Source organism: Phaenicophaeus curvirostris, chromosome 2 (assembly GCF_032191515.1).
Source record: "Phaenicophaeus curvirostris isolate KB17595 chromosome 2, BPBGC_Pcur_1.0, whole genome shotgun sequence".
NCBI lineage: Eukaryota > Metazoa > Chordata > Aves > Cuculiformes > Cuculidae > Phaenicophaeus > Phaenicophaeus curvirostris.
This window is the reverse complement of record NC_091393.1, coordinates 63,555,509-63,572,627: the sequence shown is the minus strand read 5'-3', so window position 1 is coordinate 63,572,627 and position 17,119 is coordinate 63,555,509. Positions and strand designations below refer to the sequence as shown.

General features: G+C 35.5%; 1 protein-coding gene across 1 annotated transcript in view; it reads left to right on the top strand.

Annotated features, from left to right (window-relative positions):
• The window catches only part of WDR27 (WD repeat domain 27), a 108,210-nt gene that overhangs the window by 927 nt on the left and 90,164 nt on the right, over positions 1-17,119 (top strand). Inside the window, exons 2-13 of the mRNA XM_069852291.1 lie at positions 751-892; positions 3,120-3,244; positions 5,811-5,862; positions 7,033-7,103; positions 7,944-8,058; positions 9,335-9,467; positions 11,017-11,120; positions 11,562-11,629; positions 12,516-12,649; positions 14,077-14,153; positions 15,734-15,812; positions 16,283-16,354. Coding sequence (XP_069708392.1) covers positions 751-892; positions 3,120-3,244; positions 5,811-5,862; positions 7,033-7,103; positions 7,944-8,058; positions 9,335-9,467; positions 11,017-11,120; positions 11,562-11,629; positions 12,516-12,649; positions 14,077-14,153; positions 15,734-15,812; positions 16,283-16,354 — 1,172 coding nt within the window. The remainder of the gene's footprint in view (positions 1-750; positions 893-3,119; positions 3,245-5,810; positions 5,863-7,032; positions 7,104-7,943; positions 8,059-9,334; positions 9,468-11,016; positions 11,121-11,561; positions 11,630-12,515; positions 12,650-14,076; positions 14,154-15,733; positions 15,813-16,282; positions 16,355-17,119) is intronic.

The following is a 17,119-nucleotide window of genomic DNA, read 5'->3' as shown; positions in this document are numbered from 1 at the left end:
GACTTTGACACTTTGTTATTGTGATGAGAATAATATAAGCTACTGTGGTGGGTTGACCCTGGCTGGCAGCTAAACTACCATCCAGTCTTCTGCTCACTCCTTCCCAGAGGGGTGAGGGAGAGAATTGGGTGAGTGAAAGTGAGAAGTCACAGGTTGAGATAAAAATGGTTTAACAAGTGAGGGAAAAAAGAGAGAAATGATACAATGACAACCACTTATCACCTCCTACAAGTAGACCAATCACCAGCCAGGCTTAAAGCAGTGGTCAGCTTAGAAGACAGCCTCGAAATACCTTCTTCATCCAACAGCCCGGTTTTATTGCTGAGTACAACATCATATAGTAAGGAATATTCCTTTGCCACTTCAGGTCAGGTCTCCTGGCTGTTTCCCCTCCCAGTCTCTTGTGCACCCCTACCTTATTTGCTGGCTATGTGGGGAGCACAGAACAGGAGTGGAAAAAGAAAGCTTTGGTGCTGTGCCAGCACTGTTTGGCAACTGCCAAAACATGGATATATTATCAGCACTGTTTCCATCACAAAATCGGAAGAAGCACCCCTCCATGCAAGCTGTTAGGAAGAAAGCCAACTCCATCCCAGACGGACCCAGTACAGCTACATTGCAGGTTTTTGAAACAAGAAAGAAAGTTTTTGTTTTGTTAATTTCACATACGTTGTCCATTTGTAATTTTGTATAGTTCATAATCTTAGCTTGAAGTGACTCATTTAACTCTTACTTATCTGTATTTGTCAGCCATTACGTTTGTCAGGACATTGTAACTCAATTTCTGCGGTGTCATATGGAAGTAAAACCAATCCACTTCTTGTCTGCTCCGCTTCTCGTGAGCGTGTGATAGTGTGGAATCTTGATGAATGCACGCAGAAGGTGCAAGAAGGTAGAGTATTATTTGTATAACATATACCTATTTTATAAATATTTGTAAAGAAGTGGTGCAAAGGCAATCACCACGTCCTATGAGCATACCAATTCCCAACCAGTCTCTGAACAACAGCCACCTTAGAAGACGTGTCCTCGGCACCTCCTTTTCTTCTACTACTGCTTCTATAAAAAGCTGGTTATTTCTGAGTAGTGTGCAATTAGCCACTCAGATTTAGCAGCCCTAACAGTGATGATAAATAGTCCTTTATTTCTCTGTTGCCCTTTTTTGGCAATGCCAAGCCGAATCAGGGAAGTATTCTAGCCAGTCTGGTCATCTTACCTTCCCAGAAGATCCCAGGTTAGGGAGGGACAGGCTCCCTCGTGCCCATCTGGGAAAGGCAGGGAAGTTCGACCACTGCAGAATGAAAGGGACAGACAAATTTTAAATTATAGTAGCACTGCATGTTTTTGCCATGCCAAAAAACCCAAGTGCTACCCTTTCTGGAATATCTGTAGAACTAGTGTTTTACATCCTGTTTTGTCTGGTCCTGCCCCTTCTTCTGCCTCTGTTGTCATGTGTACGAGTGAGCAATGTGAGTATCTGATTTGGGTGGAGAGTGCATGAATGAAGGAGAGTTATGGTGATGTAACACAAAGAAAGCAGAAATTCTAGTATCCTGACCATCTTACTTTGGAGCCTCAACCAGTAGAGTTAGATTATAGTGAGCAGTGTTAACCCCTCTTCAAGCTTATATCAACTGGAAAGTAGACGAATAATGAAAGAGAAAGAAAGGGAGCAAGACCCCTAGAGTCACAACTCAGTGGAGTCCCAGTGACACTCTGTCCAAAAGATATTGTTATGGCATGACAGTTGAGGGATATTACAGTCGTTCTTTGGTGCCAATATTAAGAGTTATATGGCATTGTGCAGCACTATTAAAGTTTCCTCCTTGTTATCTGAGATTTGCTTATGATTTAATATGTGGGAATTGTCTCTCGTACTCTGCTCCATGCTGAATTTGCAATTCTACATGTTATGAAAATTAATGTTGTAAAGAAAAGTGAACATTTGAAGTATTTTTATAATAAATGTCATTATTACATTTTAATCCGTTTAAGAGTAACATAGACAATCAAAGAATGCTTCAAGGAGTGGGCATAAAATGGGACTATGGATTTGGAGGAACCAAACATGGAAATTAGACAGTTGGTAGCAGACCTATAAAAAGTATGTGTAGTTTTAATACAAAGACATCTGAAAGCCAGATTCTCTGGTGCCAGATTTTTTTCTTTCTCTTTTTCTCTCTGTCCATAGGCTCTTCAGCAGATGCTGTATAATCTTTCTCTCCCCAAACTATGCTCTGCACAGTCTTGAAATGTTTTCTCTGACCATAGTTTATCAATTATGTCTAAGTAGTTGAGTTCATTGTGTGATCCCTCTCTCCATCCTGGTCCATTTTGACAGGCTAATCAATTGCAGAAGCAGTCCACAGCATCAAGGATAAAGACTAGGATAGGACACCTAAACTTGTTTTGCCTGTATCCTGGTTAATATATTGCCTATGAAACCCTAAAATTTAACGAGAAATCAAAAGTCTCCTTACATAGTTAAAGGTAGCATTGTAAAACAGCGATCTGCAGAAACCAGCCTGCTTGAACTGGTGAGGTGATCAGAATGAGAATGTGAAGCAAGAGCCTGTTCTCAAAGCTAGTCTTATAATTTGAATTTATAATTATATTTAGTGGTGTACTTCCCCTTTATGCCTTTCCCACAGAAGAATTAAAACCAAGAGCAGGAAAATACCCCTTACTTCATGGCTGAGTGAGTGGGATGTTCTCCTGGAAGAAGCATTTTTCAAATCCCTATATTGCTGGGCTTTAGTCGGGTTTTCTTGCCTCCAAAATGAATGTGGCACTGGGTTCCTTGGGTACATCACCCTACTTGAAAAATCCTGTCCCTGTCAGTCTTCAATGGAAGTATGATTTGATGGGCACACTGATTGCTAGTGTCTCAAAGAGTACTGGATCATGTCTAGACAGCCAGGCAGATGGAGGAATCCTGCTGGCGCATAGTTCTGTGCTTTGCTTTCCAATAGCCTGGTAGAATTAAACTTCTGTGTATCTTCCTGATAGAAACTGGGATAGTTCTGTGGTTAGATAACTGCTTTGCAAAGTTTCTAAGAATCTCACTGCATCATAGTTTTACATTTCATTGAGACTCAATAACAATAAAATTGCTGCAGGGTTAACACCTCGAGGAACTGTTATAGGAACTCTTTTGGGAATGGTGCTTCATGTAAGATTTAGTCCGGACGATCAACAAGTAGCAGTATGTGCTGGAAACCAGATCTACATGTTAAGTGCAAAGGTGAGGTATCATTCTTTGTAGCCATGGTGCTAGTATTTCTTTAATTTATTCACTTTCAAATAAAATCATGACACAGAAATGTCAGAATGATTAGGCAAAAGCATTGTTTTTTATCGTATAGGTGAAAATAAGGGCAAACTGATACTTGATAATGCATCATACACTGCATAGAAAATTAGATTAAAAAAGTTGAAGTGAAATAATATACCAACAACTTAGAAGAAGAAAACATTCTGAGGGCATCTGAAAACTTACTCCTATATCATTAATTCTGAAGAAATAAATGTAATGTGTAGTGATTATGCCAGCAGGATGATATACAGGCCTGCAGTTCCAGTAAGAAGAATCTTGTTGCAATAGTATTTTGAAACCCAATCTGACAATTTTTATCAACAGATATTAATTATTAAAACATTTAACTAATTTTAATTTTTGGTTTGAAATCTATTCTATTTTTATTTTGACTTGGCTAATCACAGAAAGAAGCTGTACTGGCTGAACTGAATGGCCACCTTGCTCCAGTGACTGCTGCTGAGTTTTGCACACAGGAGAAAAGTATGCTTATATCAGTGTCAGAAGACAGAACCTTTAAGGCAAGGAAATTGTAGAGCTGCACTTTTAAAAATATTGTTTAGTGAATATGGGCATCATTCGTTTTACCTCTTTAAATATTTTCTGAAGATTCAGCAAAAATCATCTTTAGCTCTTTAGAGATCAGGACATTGTTCCTAGAGTTGCTTGAGAAATTATTGTAAAAACTCATTACTTTTAAAAAAGAACTATGCAGGTTTTATATATTCAAAACTTTCTACAGCAAAGTGTTAACTGGTCATTATTATAATCTTGTGAACAGAAATAAAATATTTTGATCAGTTTGTCTGTAACTCAGGTGTTGCTGTATGCTGAATTCATTGAAAGCATTTCACTTTGAGTCTGCTGACATTAATTGGAAATTTCCCTTTTGAGAATATTAGGTTGGGTTATTGTATGCAATGGCTGGGTTGTTGCATACTGGTAGGATTTTTTGCCAGGCAACATTTTATGTGATGTCACCATGGACTGCTGCTGCTGTACATGATGACAATTGTAGACAAGTTAGACAGTAAGGGGAAACAAGGAACCTGAGTGAACTGGGGTATATATTCCAGGAGATACTTGGGTGGATACCTTAACCTTAACTAGATACAATTTAGTATGCTACCAGTTGTTGTCTATATGATTGTAAACATCTGATTCTACAAGCTAATATAAAATTAAAGTTTCTATATTTAATATTGATTTTTTTCCCTTAAGTTTGCTTTTTATGTACTAAGATTGAATTGGAATATTAGCAAATATTAATAATTCTGACTTTCTGTTGTTTCTTATTTATTTTATGTTGATTTAAGAAATTAAATCAAAATAAAAATGACTGAAGGAAAAGGTCTATATCCTTCCTCAAATTAATTTAATGAAGGCTTGATACATTATGACTTGATAAATCATGCAAAATCCTAATGAATAAGTTTGGGCTGTTTTTTTTTTTTTTAACCTCATTAAATGTTGGGAATAAAATGACAATCAAATGAAAATATTTTGCAAGTCTCTCAAATAATTTAGTAGGTAAGTCTTCAAGTTTTACTTTCTCTGCCTGATTCTGCAGGTCAGGGGTAATTTTCTGAGAGTATTCTATGACAGTTGGCTCCTGTGATTGCAGGACTTGCAGTGTCTGAAACCTCATGCTCTCCTAGCCTTTTTACTTGGCTAAAGGAGTGGTGAAATAGATGAGAATCTCTTCACATACATTTGTGAAACAAGGTCTTAGGAAACAACTTTTCACAGACTGATGTTTACATTCAGAGAGAATGTGAACAAAGAGAAAAGCTTGGGAGCTAAAAAAAGCCTCACAACCGTGTTCAGAAAGCAGCGACAGTCTGGTTCTAATTTTTTAAATCCCATCTGTGATAGCTACAGTAAATGTAGTGGAAGTATTTGTGAAGAGAAGGGCTCATTGAAGTAACAACATGAGAGGAAAAAAGTGTTTAATATATAAATAATATAATAATATAAATAAATATATATAAATAAAAACATTATTTAGCTTTCCTAATCAACTATTAAGCATAGGATGCCTCACTTAGAAACAGTCTTATTAATAATTAAATTTGACTTATATGTGGGTAATCATAGTAAGTAAAATTGTCATTAATAATGACCTCTTATCCCAGGGACCAGTGCAAATATGGAGAAATTATGCAAACTCTCTCTGTGAAATCTAGAACCAATTCAGTCAAGCCTTTTCATTAATTTAGCTTAGGTAACTCAGAGATCAGCCTAAGCAAAGATTATAATAATTACTTTTAAGTACTTTGTGTATCCATACCAGTTGAGTTTCACTTTTTTCGCTCTGCATATTTATACATTAAACAAAACCCTACAAAGTTAGAAAAAAATGCTGAAAATAATTCTTACTGTATTGCATCACTTTCAATGGCTACATTTCTCCACATTATGGCCATTAAAGTGTGTGTCTTCCTTAAAGATCTAAGTAGATGCCCATCTTTACTATTTTTTCTTTTTTCCAAAGGTATGGGACTATTCTACTGGCCAGTTAATATATCAGTCAGGAGTGCTAACAGGTGAGTTGTCTTGCTTATGTATACTTTTTCATAGCAAACAAATCCTCTCTCTAAACAATAATATTAAATTATTATAGAAATATTTAGTAGTTTTAGTGAGAAATTTCTAGTAAACTAGGTAGTAGTAAACATATTATCCTTTAAAGCCAGTAATAAATATATTTTCCTTTAAAGTGTGCTTCTGGGTAGATAGTTTTAGTGTAGTTTCATAAACAGCTCTTTTTGTTTATGGGTGTTCTAACTGTTGCTGTTTAATGAGATATGCATATCTCTCATTTTTGTACATACAGTTCCATTGCCTGAGTACTATGTGCCTGTTTTCTTTCAAGTCTTGTGTATGACATGGAAGAAAATACTTTAAGTATACAAAGTGTAGATTTATTAGCAGTGTCTGTAGCTGTTTACATATATTGACTTTAAAGGTGAAAATTACTTTTATGGGAAGATGAGAGCAAAAGGATAGAAGAGGAGGAGGGCAAATGTTGTCTCCAGTGCAGCAGGGATCCCTCCATCAATAGGAGCTTTCCAGTAGGAGCCATAAAGGACCTACTTAAACTCCTTGTTGGTTGTTCCTGCTTGTCGTGCTCTTACTGGTGACTGGAGCACACTCTGGGGGCACGAGCTGCATGGAGATTGGTTTGTAAAGCTTTGTACATAGATGTTATTGGATGGCTTCATGTGAACTGAAAGCTAAAACCATGTGGTAAGAAAGGAGAGGAAGAAGGTGTAATTCCCCCTTGGCTGCCTGCAGCAATTGCTTCCCATGAAAACCTGACTTAATTGCAATACCAGGGTTTGCAAGTGCAAGGCCATGAGAACAACAGCACGGAAACAACAAGCAAAAACTACTGCCACAGGGGCTCTGAAAACCATGCCACTGCAGTTTGAGTGCAAGGGTGCTGAAAAATGCTGCTTTAGCAATGTGAGTAAAGGGTGCTGAAAAACACTGCCGTGGCAGCTTGGGTGAAAGGCAGGCCATGGACCTGCCAATGGAAAGCCCTTAGCAACACAGAGGTTAAGCCACAAAGCATAGTGCCACCATAACAATTGCAGTAAGGGACTTTATCAGCCATATTTATGAACAGGAGGATTCAATTTGGAATCATATATTTTAATTAAATATCTAATTTTTGTCTACTCTGGAAATAATTCTATCTTTTTTTGAAACAGCATGTCCTTTGCTAAGTCTGCTGATTGATGAAGAAAATAAACAGATTATCACTGGATGTGCTGAGGGACAGGTAAGTGTTACGCACTAAACTTAATCCCTATGTCAAAACAGTCTACTATTATTAATGTATCTGCCTGAAATAATGCTTCACAATCTTCATACATGTTTGAACAACAGTTCAAACTATGAGACCTCTACTGCAAAATGGAAACTTCCCTGAAAAGCAGGAAAGTTTTTAAGAACATAATCAGTTATTACATAAGGAGTACACTGAGTAGCTATAAATATATCTGTTTTAATAGAAAAAGGTGAAAAAAAGGATTCTCTTATTTGGGCCAAGGAATGAGACACGTGAGAATAAATGGAAGAGATTCGGGTTTCAGTATCTTGGAATTCTAATCAAAATGTGATAAATGTGAACATCTATTTCACCCCCTCTTTAATTTAATGTTAAGAACATGAGATTTTCCTATCGTTTTCCTTCAGTGTTACTATTCAGTGAATTGTGAAGAAAACTAAAGATTTACTTATAGTGGTGACCAAAAATAGACAGATTTAAGTGAAATTCATGTACATGACTCAATGAGCAATTATATGCGGGTTACCTGTAATTTTTAACTGTGGCAAACAGTTTTTTTAAGTGTGGCAAACGGAGGAGGTTTTTTCAAAGACATAAATGTGTGGGAATTGGATGTGTAGTTCAAACTAATAATGGCTGCTTTAAGTAATATTGAATATATTGTGATTATATGATATATAATTCAATCCTGTAATTGAATTTTTGGTCCAAGATGAGATTCTAGGTACAAAAATTCATTAGTTACATCAACAGTTTTAAATAGTGGACGTTTAGCTTGTACTCATGTTTAGTGTCAAAATGTTATTGCAATTGCTTTTTATTTTTTTGCAGCTTTGGATCTTCAGTTTAATCAGTGATCATAATTACCGTTTCGTGGCACGTATCGACTTAAAGAAAAAGCAAGAGAAATTCTGTAATAGAGTGTGGAAGTCTAGAAAAGAAATAGGTAGCACAATACTAGAATTCTGTATATGGTCTGTTCTGGTTGTTATTGGCTACTGAGTGTGTGGGTATTTATTATAAGTGATAAAGTTATGAGTCTCAGACTGTGACATGGAATTTTTTTTGAAGCTGATGTGAAGCATATGTATTGGCATATATGGAAAGAATTGTGCATATATGTCTGTTACATATCTGGTTGTAAGACATAGCATGATGCAAACTATCAAGTATTTGGGTTTCATTGAGTTCATTGCCCAAGGCTTCAGTGAGAACAGAATCAGTGCCTCAAAGTTTATCCATTGTCTAAGTGAGGTACCATTTTTTAGTTACCTTTGAAGCTTCTAAGAATCTCTCTCATTTTAATTTTTTTTTTTAAATTATTTTATTTATTTATTTAATTCATATCAGTGCCTCTACGATATGGTATTTCTCTGGCTGTGTTGTTTCTAGTGGTATAACACAGACTGCTTGTAAGTCTTTGAAGGCTGCACTTAGTAACCTCAGTAAGGTGATTCCGTGTTCCCAAATGAGGCAATCAGGCTACATGCATGCCAGCAGAAGTGAGTTGAGGTCCGCCTCAACTTGCCCTAAAGGCAAGTAAGAGGGAGCTTTCTTTAGGGAGAGGGAGATTTGGTTTTTCTCTGCTTGTTCCTTTTCTGGCTTCAGTGACTGTTGTATTTTTAGCTGCCTGGTGGTGCAGCTTTAAAATCCTAAAGTCCTTACCTAATAAGAAAGACTGCTACATTTCTTGTTATTCTTTTAAATATTTGGAGGTCAATTTCATCTTTGGATTTTTAGAGAGTGATGTAGTGTCTATGCCTAATGCTGAATTCAGTGCTAGTAGTTCTGAAGTGTGAACCTCACATGCATAATGGATTGGAGACTCCTTGGGAAGATGAAACTGAGATGGCTTTACATCTTGGTTTTAGATTACGTTGTAACTTTAGCATCAAAGGAATTTTCAGACTAAGTGGAAAGACAACCAGCGTATTTAAAGGTTGTTGGAATATGGCTTTTAGAGTCACTTTTTGAGCTGAGCATACCTAAATTCTGCCCAAAGTCTTTAAGCAGGCTCTTTGGGTTTTATATCTAGGTATTTGAAAGAAGATGGTGCTAAAAATAACATCGTAATTAGGAAAGGTATTTCAAGAGGGGTGCCTTTTTGGCTCTTGAAACAGAAAATTCTGGAGTGTGGTCTTAGTTTTTGCTACTTTACTACTTTAATTCTCCCTTAAATCCTGTCTGTTTCCCTTGTTAGTATTGCTGATTGTCTTTCTTAGGTGAAGAGCAAAATATTTCCAAGCTTTGCAAAACAAACCACGTGAGACCGGAAGGATCAGTGGAAATATCATTGCCTGTCCTCTTAATTGAACCCTGTGACTTTTTAGTATGTTCCTATAATGAAGAAGAGATGTAAGTCCTTTAAATTACCACCAAGTGTTTGGCTGGAATCTTTTCCTAGGTTTTCCTATTTGTTCTGGGATTGTTTTCACTGCTATGTACTATTTTTAAAAAAACTGAACAGGAGAATTAGAGAATGTGTTTAGTACAAGTTTCTGTGGCCTTCTATTAACCAGATGATATACACAAACTGATACAAAGTTAAAATTGACTTCTATCAGAGAAATAATTTTTTAAAGATGGCAATGGGAATGTCCATTTTAGCGTCTGTTGATACTAGTTGATGAGGGAAGATAAATTAAAACAAATAGTTAAGAATCAAATTAAATTTAAAAAGCCCGAGTTATTTTTAATTTGCTTTCCTAAGGAAATCAGTTTGATACAACCACTGTTTGCCTGTATCAGATGGCCTTCTAAATTTAAATAACTTGTGAACTACATGGCCTGTTCTAGTCAGACTTCTGTCAGAGAGAAAGACATTTCAAAGCGTGATGCTTTTACTCCTTCTCATGGAATTGGTAGGCCGTGTGAAGGAGAGATGCCTAAATTAATACTTATATTGCGTTTCTTTCCTGAAAAGAATTTTAACCATATTATCAGATACCCAGGAATCTGTTCAGCATACTGCCAGATACTTTGAACGACTTGATTTTGTTGTTAGTTATGATTGTAATTTTCATAAATTTTTCAACCACACTTTAGGAAACACTTCATTCATCCTTTGCCCTGTGGTGGATTGTATAGTTAGATATATAAACATTTTTTGATAAAAAGGCAAGAAAAATACCCAGCAATCTTAGGCAGTTTTGTTTGTCCTTATGTGAAATTGAAGTAATTATTAACAAATAGTTATTTTCATGATGCCTACATTTTCAGATGAGCTACAACTGAGAGGAAGGAAGTACTAATTTTTAAGATGTACATCTCAGATACACCTTAATGGAATGTTAGAACGCTAAGACCATAATATGAATTATTACAGTCAGTTTTATTGTTTGTATAATACCACTCTCAAATCGTCAAAACTTTGTCTTCATCAAAACTGTAGGTTTGATTTGAACTACAGGACAACTTTAAAGATGGATAGTTTTCCAGAGATGAAGAATCCGCTATGCCCCTAGTTAAATTGTTCCAGCACCTGATTCATTCCATTTAACTTCTGATCTGAATTAACTTCATGTACTATTATTGGCTCTTAGTATGTTTTTCTATACTGATGGTTTAGAGCCAACCGCTATCAATTTCCCTCCTTGCATAGCCAGTTATAGCTCATGAACAAGTTCTCTACACTTCTGGATAAAAGAGTTTGCATCTTGTATAAAGCACGTTTTCTGTAATATTTTTTACATTTGCTTTTGAACTTTTTCTGAAATTCAGTCTCATTTCTTTTTCAATGCCGTTTTTTTAAATGGTTGCCATCGTAATGGGTTATTTGTAATAATTTTCTGAATTGTTATAGCATTGCTTTCCAATATCCACCTTGTAGTGCCTGGCATTGTAGGTCTAAGGACTATTTACCCTTTCAACTATCGGAATAATTTTTTTCTCTTTTTTTTAATAGATCTTCTGCCCTGAATACTAGCTATTTTTGGATAGGAAGCTCTATTGGCTTGTTAATAATTAATATGGCAAACTTTGAATTAGAAGCTTTTTTATCTTACAAAGGTATGATTCTAAAATATCTGGCTATACCATGAAGTGATTGCTTTCCTTTGTTATTTGATATAAACAGTATAAGAATTAGTTTGTGAAATAGCAGACTAGGGTGGAAACTAAGTGTTTTTTAAAACAATATTTCTTTCTAATTAATTTCTGTATGTTTTTCTGGCATTACTGACTTGTCTCAGAATATGTGTCAGCACTAGATTTCTGTAATGGCTAGCAATGAATTTTTATCTGATTTTGTAGTTTATGGATGTTAAATCCAAGGAATTTTATTCTGCTCCTACTTCACAATGAGGGGGTAAGCTAGAAGGATATGCACTGAAGACAGTAGATTATGATGGTGTCAAATTAGTATGAGTAATATTTTTTTTCTGTCTTAGTGATAGTTTTTTCTTTCAAAATGCAAAATAATTTTAGAACACTATGTTCTTTTTGGTAAAGATTACAGTGACCTCAGCATTCGGTTTGCTGGATCGTGTGCATTAACAAGGCATGCAGTTAATGGAAAGGTGAGTATACAGTAGACGTTGATTTAATGAATGTTTACATTTCCATTTACTTACAGATTAATGTAAACATTTGTTTTGTTTTATGTGAATTACACAGTAGTTTCTTTGAAGAGGACTGATTCTTCTTTATGGAATCTACTAATTTAAATAGCTGGTTAGTTTTAAAGCTCTCACAATTCATATACTATGCAAAATTATGAATAAGCAAAAGGCGAATTGTTTTTTATAGTATTTGGTGTGTAGCTTGAAAGCCAAGAATGACCATTAGAGGAGCAGAAGCAATCTTTTAGGAAAAAAAAAGTTATAAACATTGTTACGCTTTGTTTCTCAAACAAATGATTTCCAAGAAATCTGTGAAAGCTCTTGCAGCTGTGAGAAAAATTCTGTGGGAAGTCACTAAAAGTGCTTTTGAAGACATGAAAGGCATTCTTGTTTGTATACTCCATTTTTGATATTACAGTTTTTTTACAGAACTGAGATAAATCTAGGCCTTTCTGCATACCTAATATAGGAGTGCTTTGTTTCAAAGAAGGTTTTGTTTTAAATTCAGTTCCTAGCATGTTCTCAGCGTGTCTCTGAGACCAGTCTTTCTTCCACGGTTGCTTCTTTTCTCACAATGCTTACTTCAGAAATAACTCCATTGTAGAAAGTATTGAATTTTGTGTGACTGTTAGGTGTGCAAGTCTGTTAAAACACATAATTATGCAACATAAGCATATTTTTGAAGGACAGAAGTTTTTACTGTTTAATGGTCTGCAAGGCTAAACTCATGGATATTTTTTACTAATTTTCATGAATGACAGTGATTTCGTTTTCCATTACAAATGCTTCAGTGATAGAGCTTAAATTTTGAAGTAAATGAAGTGTTATGGTTTAATTGCTGCAGATTTTATGCTTGATCACCTCGATGTTTGAAGATATGATTGCTGTGTTGGAAGTTAACCTTGCTGCATTGGTGAGAACTCAGCAGAGTGACTTTCTCCAGTGTGGAAATGCGAACAGTCTATCGGTTATTGCCAGGTGCAGGATAACTTTAAACTTTTTTTTTCCCTCTGAGTTGAATTATGCATTTGTTTTCCTGACACTGAAGCACATCAAATGGTTTTGTACAGTGCTGTTTGTTGACATGGTTTTATTTTTCTTGTTTTCCTGTCATGCTTTACTTTTATCAAGTGGGAGAAATCACAGAATGATTGAAGTTGTAAGGCACCTCTGCAGGTCATCATGTCTAACTGCTCAGCTCAGGCAGGGTCACCTAAAGCCAGTTGCCCAGCACCATGTCTGAACAGTTTATGAGTATCTCCAAGGAGGGAGTCTCCACACCTTCCTTGTGCAACCCATGCCAGTACTCAGTCATCCTCAAGGAAAAAAGTTTTTCCTGGTGTTCAGGCAGAATCTCCTGTATTTCAGTTTTTGCCAATTACTTCTTGTCTTTTCACTGGGAACTGGGTGCAGAGCCTGGCTCTGTCTTTTCTACAATTTTATGCTGGTGCGTGGGGTTGTTTCTCTTTAGGTGCAGGACTTTGCACTTCCCCTTATTGAACTTCATGAGGTTTCTGACAGCCCATTTCTCCAGACTGTTCATGTCTGGATGGCAGTTCAACCCTCTGGTGTATCGAACACCCCTCTCAGTTTTGCGTCATCAGCAGCTATGGTAAGGCTAAACTCTGGTCCTTCATAGAATCATAGAATAACCAGGTTGGAAGAGACCCACTGGATCATCTGTGTTGTTAGTGTAGATGTCAAATGGAGTTGGACCCAGCATTTATCCTGGGGTACTCCACTAACTACTGGCCACCAACTAAACTTTTTGCCACTCATCATCACTGTCTAGTCCTGACTGTTTACCTGTTTCTCACCCCACCTCAATGTGTGCTCATCCAGCCCATATGTTGTGAGCTTGTCTGTGAAGATCTTATGGGAGATAGTGTGGAAAGCCTTACTGACATCAAAGCAGACAATGTCCACTGCTCTCCACTCATCTACCAAGCCACTTATTTCATCATAGAAGTTTATCAAGTGGATCAAGCATAACTTCCTTGGTGAATCCATGCTGTTCTGTTTTCTTGTTCTTCGTATGCCTGTAAATGATTTCCAGCAGCACTTTTTTCCAGAAAAAAATGGTTTCATTTTTTCAATGAAAAAACCCTACAGTATAAACTGAAGTGCAGATTTCAGTTTTTGTAATAAAATAATTAGTCAATATTCACAGAAATGGTGTTTAGCATGTAAATGCAATGGTCTGCAAATACAGTAAGGGGCAAGGCTTGTTTGTGCTGTTGGGTCTCTAATGCACTAAGCCTGATTTATATTTATGAAAAATGCAGTGGTATCACACATATACATAGACATATGTAGGCAAATACCTAAAAAGAAGTTCTGACACCTTTTGCCTTATATCATGCTTTGTTTATTGATTGATTTTTGTGCTTAATTTTATAACTTAGGTGTTCTTTATTGACAAATTCTCCGTTGTGCAAAACTTTAAAGAAAAACATGAAAGAAACTTCTAGTAAAAAACTTGGTAGGTATAAACCAACCTTGAAATGAATTAATGAATTATAATTTAAATAAGAGTAACTGACTCACAACTGTTTGGTAACTAATAAAATGAAAATGTTTATTTCCATTTTAAATATATATTACATGACATTTTTATTTTAGTAAGAAGAATTTTATACTTTTCATAGTAATTCATCTCCTACCTGTGTATTTGTATTGAAAATGATGGTAATATGGTATTCTTCTTTTAAAAACAATTCTCTGAGAACTTTCTGTGGATGTTAAAAAAGTTAGTGTAGAATATTTACATTTTTCATGAATCATCCTTTTTTCACGGGAGGTAATATATTTTTCTGTATAAGTTTTCATTTTTTCTCAACTTTGGTTACCTGTTTGAATTAATTTTATTATCCTGAATAGTCTTTCATCAGTACCTGCAAGTTGAAGAAATTAATTTTTGCCTCAATGCCCTACTGTTTGAAATAAAAAGATCTGTTTATCACTTCCAGTTGCTGTTCAAGCACTTGTAACTTCTTTGCTTAGCAATGGTAAAGCGAAGTACACAAAATACCTACAAAATAATTTTTTCATCATCACCATTTATTCAGGAAAGATATAAAAGCATTGGTAGCTGTATACATGTAAAAATAATCTGGTTTTATTTTACTGATTATCCTTTTTGGACCTGTTAGAATGTCAAAGGCTGCATCTTTAGCATTGTATGATATTGCAGAAGTGCATCTACATTGCTTTAGCTAGAATTCCAGACTCTCTGCTAGAATTCCAGTACTGGCAGAACTGATGCCTGTACTACTCCTGTTAGCACCTCACATTCAAGTAGATTAAGTGGTGTAAGAAAATCCTACAGTCTTTTATAGCAAGTGGTAGCTTCCCAGAAAGGACATTTTTCTGCCTCATTGCTACATAAAGAGAAAGGATAGCTGGTGGGAGTTGAAGGAACTTCTATTCTCAGCTTTGGGAATGTGCCCATGACACCGCTCCCCATGCACCTAAAGTTTTTCTGTAGGAATATCAACACGGTTTTCCCCTTTAGACCATTCATTTAATTAGGTTATTTCTGCTGATATGAAATGCTCATATTTAGTTTTGAGCTGGAGGCTGCCATTCAGGGTTCTTATTTAGCAGTGTGAATGCAGACACTGTTAACGACTTAAGCCATGTAAAACCTCGAACATTTATGTGTACCCACCCACCAGCAAGTTTGCTAATGACCTTTAGACTCATTTCATATTCCAAAAATAAGGTGTGAAAATAGTATAGATGGTATGTGTAAATCTAAGCATAAAAGGCAACTACAAAACATGTTTATGAATGATGAAAAAAGCTCCTCAGAACAATATTCATGTTAGTTCAACATTTAAAGAAGTTTCTACTCATTGATGTTATTGGAAGATAGTTGTTATGCAGTGTAAGAGTTCATATTTTTTTCCTTTCCTCAACATCATTATTTTAGATTGATTGGTCATAAATGTGTTTCATAACACACTATTTCTACTGTGCTAGCTTGACTAAGTATCTACCTTAACTGTAAAATACGATGTTAAAAAACATTTTAATGAAAATTAAATTATTTTGCTACAGGAGCGAAAAGCACAGTGAAAGATCAGCCACTGGTTTTCCATAATAAAATTAAATCGTCGGGTTATACAGCAGTACCACAGTGAGTAGATACTGTCTGTTTTATCGAGTTATGATATATTGTCACATAATAGAGCCATGTAGTCTCATGACCCATGGAAAAAAATGATAATATAAAACAAAAAAAATATGTTGTAAACCAAAATTTTCACAGCTTCTGGTTCAACTCCTTTCAAAACCTATGTTAGGCATCCTGTCCTTTTCATGTAATTAAATTCTCGTTTCTTGAGCTTGCAGAAAGAAGTCCAAGAACTTTATATGAATGGATTTTGACCTTCAGAGTATGTTATCCAACTCACAGAAAACTTAAGTGCAAACTTGAGCAGTAGATCTTTAGGAATTTATGTTGTCCTCAATGGGTACATTATCTCACCTAATGACATTACTAATAGACATAAGAAGGAAGTAGGATTGTTTTTCGTTTGAAATGAACTATTTCTCTCATGCAACATGTAATGTTTCATATAGAAGAGTCTGTGTGCTTTCTTATAGAATGACCATGCTTTCTCCAAGTAATAACCTGAAGAAAAATAAGGTATCAAAGTGGAAGATCAGTTGTAAACGGTAGGTAATCTGGCAGCTCTGTTAGAGGAGGAATAAATTACAATGAGGATAAATACAGTTCTGCTGGAAAGATCATTTGTAGTTCTTTTCTTATTGGGACTTTTTGGTTAGGAGTATCAGTGGAACTAAAAGTCTTTGTAAATTTGCAATAAAATGACTAAAACAAGTGATTTGTGTTATCACTACCAATTAAATTTGAGTAGGTCTTAAATAGAAAATAAAACAGACACATCTGCTTCTTAGATTTTTATTGCTCGAAAGAATAACAGGTGCTAAATATGGTTGGAGTCTGAGTTGCAACGTGCTCTTAAGCTGCAATTCTAGTCAGAAAAAGAACTGAATGTGGCACAGTGAAACTTAACAGACTTCAGGTCATGTGCCTAAAACCATGTTATCTTAAGCTGATGCAAACTTACTTTAGTGGATTTAAACAAACTACACATAATGGTACAATTTGACCAGTGGATTCATCATGACTGGACAAATATTTTTTTTACAGCCGGCACATCCATGCTAATTATACACATTTTTTTTCTCTTATATAGGTTATATGGAGTCTTTGTTCTACATAATACAAACATAAAAGTAAAGAATGAATAATGCCTTAATTTTTCTTTCTTTTTTTTTTTTAAAAAAAAAATGGTTCTCAAACACCTAGTAGCTCAAGACTGAGTTTTTGTTATCCCTTCACACATGGGCAAATCTTTAGATGAGCACTTCAGATAATTTCAAGATTGATTTGTGCTATTTTGTGATAAGTTAAGC